Source organism: Tupaia chinensis, unplaced genomic scaffold, assembly GCF_000334495.1.
Source record: "Tupaia chinensis unplaced genomic scaffold, TupChi_1.0 Scaffold000045_1, whole genome shotgun sequence".
NCBI lineage: Eukaryota > Metazoa > Chordata > Mammalia > Scandentia > Tupaiidae > Tupaia > Tupaia belangeri.
Genome location: NW_006159501.1, coordinates 7,925,054 through 7,927,911, shown reverse-complemented (window position 1 = coordinate 7,927,911; position 2,858 = coordinate 7,925,054). Strand labels below are relative to the sequence as shown.

Here is a 2,858-nt window from a genome sequence, read left to right as displayed (position 1 = left end):
GGGTCCAGGACTCTAACCGCAGTCGACTACATAGGAGTCCAGTGACATAGCCATTATGCCAACTCCTGGTCCCCTGAGTGGACTTCTTATGGTGCCTGCTAGAACCGTTGGTTTCCAGGAAGAAGGAACTAAAGCATCCTGTCACCATGGTGGTGCAGATGCACTGTGGGTGCTGGAGAAGTGGCGCTGTCACCCAGGGCCCAGTCTTACAGAAAACGGCCTGGCAATCTCTTCCAGTCTCAGGTTGCCCTCCGCCAGAAGAGCTGCCACAGGTGTTGGCGACACGGTTTGCTAGCGTTTATCAAGTAATGTGCTGGAGGCCAGGTGCTCTGAAGGCATCATTTGGGATCTTCAGACTCCCGTGATGAGATCAGCGGGGACCGAGGGGCTGGGTGGCTGTTAGGGGTGTCGAGCTGGTAAGCGGCGGAAGTGGTCTGCCCATGACCGATGCCGTTAGATCGGTGAACTCTGTATCCACTCGTCATTTATGGGTATGAGACACGTGGTGGACCCGGGAAACGCAGAGATGAAAATGAAGAGGTGGCCCCTGTCCAAAGCAGCTTATGGTTAGATTGCTTGAAAATAAGCAACTTCCCGGGAACCAGCAGTTAGCGTAATGGCTATGTCGCTGGACTCCCACGTAGTCGACCGTGGTTCGTGTCCCGGACCCGGTGGCTTAAAACTCACGCTGGGCGCGTGTGCGTGCGTGCCCAAGATCCCGAGAGGAGAATGGAGGAGAAGGGATTGCGGCGTGACCATCCCCCCGGGGGGTGATTTCTCGCTTTCTGTCTCTATGTCTCTCTCTGTCTGGCGAGCGCACGCGCCCTACAGTGAAAATCTCTCAAAAAAAAAAAAAAAAAAGCAACTTCCCATATAAAGTAGCCAGTCTTCCGCACTTTCTAGTCGCTGCTGTTTAACATCCGATTGGTGGTATCGCACGGTAGCTAACCTTTTCTCTCTGACCGTGTGAAGACTTTTAAGTTCGAGTGTGGGCATTATGATCAGCTCCACAGACAGAAGCAGGGGATGAGTAGTCTCCGAAGAAAAAGACCTTGGTGCACGATGAAGCGGGGAAAGTGCCCTCTCCCACAAGATCACTGTTAATAGAGGAACAGGTTGATTGGACTGTCTTGGAGAAGAAAGGCTTTCAGAAATTATAACATTTTTAAATTAAATGAATTCATGTTAAATTCTGCCTCTCTGGCAAGCCCATGTGCCCTAGAGCAAAAAATTTCTCTTAACAACAAAAGAAAAAACAAATATTATTATTGTTCAGTTTGACCAGAGAGGGAGAGGGAGGGAGAGGAAGAAAGCACGCTGCCTATCTGGGACTCAAGTTGCAGTCGGCCGTGTAGGAATCCTTCGCCTTAACCACCATGTCGCCTGCCAGCCCCAGGATCCAGCTTTCTTTAACCATAAGGCTATAGGGTTGAACTGAAATGAAAACCTCCCAGAATGGCTCTCTGGTATCTCTTTCTTGACTACGGTAATTCACCACATAAGTAAGCAGACGGCATTCTGAGGGAGAATGGTCAGACCATGAAATAATAGTCACTCCTTCCTATGCAGAAGCATGACAGTTTTGGGGTCAGCAGGTGGAATAGTGGTTAAGACACAGGACTCCCACGTGGCTGACCACAGTTCGAGTCCCGGACCTGGAGGCTTAAAACTCACACTGGGCGCATGTGCGTGCGTGCGTGCCCAAATCCTGAGAGGAGAATGAATGAGAGGGGATTGACCCCTGGGGGTAATTTCTCATTTTCTGTCTCTCTGGCGAGCGTGTGCGCCCTCCAGCAAAAATTTCTTAAAAATTAATAAAAAGTATGACAGTTTATCATGCTGGGGGAAAGCAAACTGACATCCTGAACCCACTAGTTCCCTGTAAGAGTGCCTCCCACTTTCCAGCGTGGCCTTTGACCAAGGGCAGCTCACGCAGGATGAATGTGGCCCCTGGCCTGTGGCTGAAGTGGCAGCACACTTCTCTGCGGGAAAGTGTGCAAGCTTCTCACATCTTCACGGTCTTCTAGGTGGGGACCTTGGACTCCCTCGTGGGCCTCTCCGACGAGCTGGGGAAACTCGATACCTTTGCAGAAAGGTAAGGCATTCCTTATTTACTGCACACAAGTGAGAACGTGACATTGTTGTCAGCGGACACAGCGTTCTTGCTTTGGCTGAACCAAAGTGGGCTTGTCTACAGCGGGTCCCAGAAGTCAGCTGAGAGCAGGTCAGCCCGCCTGCGATGCCGGCAGGAGCCAGGAGCGTGCCGGGTCCCACACGGTTCTGTTTGCTGCAGGGACACGTTCTAGCAACCACCTCCCATGGAGGACGGTCAGGCTTAGAGGCCAAAATGAGGAGGAAAATAGCTGGTGTAGGGTTTCCCTCCAAGGCTTTTTTTATATCTTAGTAGTATATACACATAGTAAAAGTGTTTTAAGGGCCAGCCAGTTAGCATGGTGGATGAGGCAGCTGGATCCCATACGGCCAACTGTATGGTTCGAGTCCCAGTCCCAGTAACTTGACAAACATGCTGGGTATGTATGTGTCTGTCTGTGTGTGTGTGCGTGTGTGCATGGCCAAAATCCAGAGAGTTGAGGAGAAGGGATTGCGGTATGGTCATTCTCCCAAGGGGAGAATGCAGTGAAAAAGCACTTTCTCTGTCTCTCGCTCTCTCCCACTCTGTCTCTCTGGTGAATACACGTGTCCTATACCAGATTTAATTTTTTTTTAAAATGGAAGTATATACAGTGAAAATCAAGTTTTCCTCTCACTTGTCTCATATCCTGTTCCTTAGGACCTTATTTCCTCTCTGTCTCTGTCTCTGTCTCTTTTTTGCAACAGGTAATGCGTGCTCACTAGGG

At 50.2% G+C, this 2,858-nt stretch overlaps 1 protein-coding gene across 2 annotated transcripts in view; it reads left to right on the top strand.

Moving 5' to 3' along the window:
• Window positions 1-2,858, top strand: part of ATP6V1C2 (ATPase H+ transporting V1 subunit C2) — a 56,075-nt gene that overhangs the window by 1,026 nt on the left and 52,191 nt on the right. For both annotated transcript variants that reach the window (XM_006140822.3, XM_006140821.3), the window contains exon 2: window positions 2,028-2,095. In XM_006140822.3, the coding sequence (XP_006140884.1) occupies window positions 2,028-2,095 (68 nt within the window). The remainder of the gene's footprint in view (window positions 1-2,027; window positions 2,096-2,858) is intronic.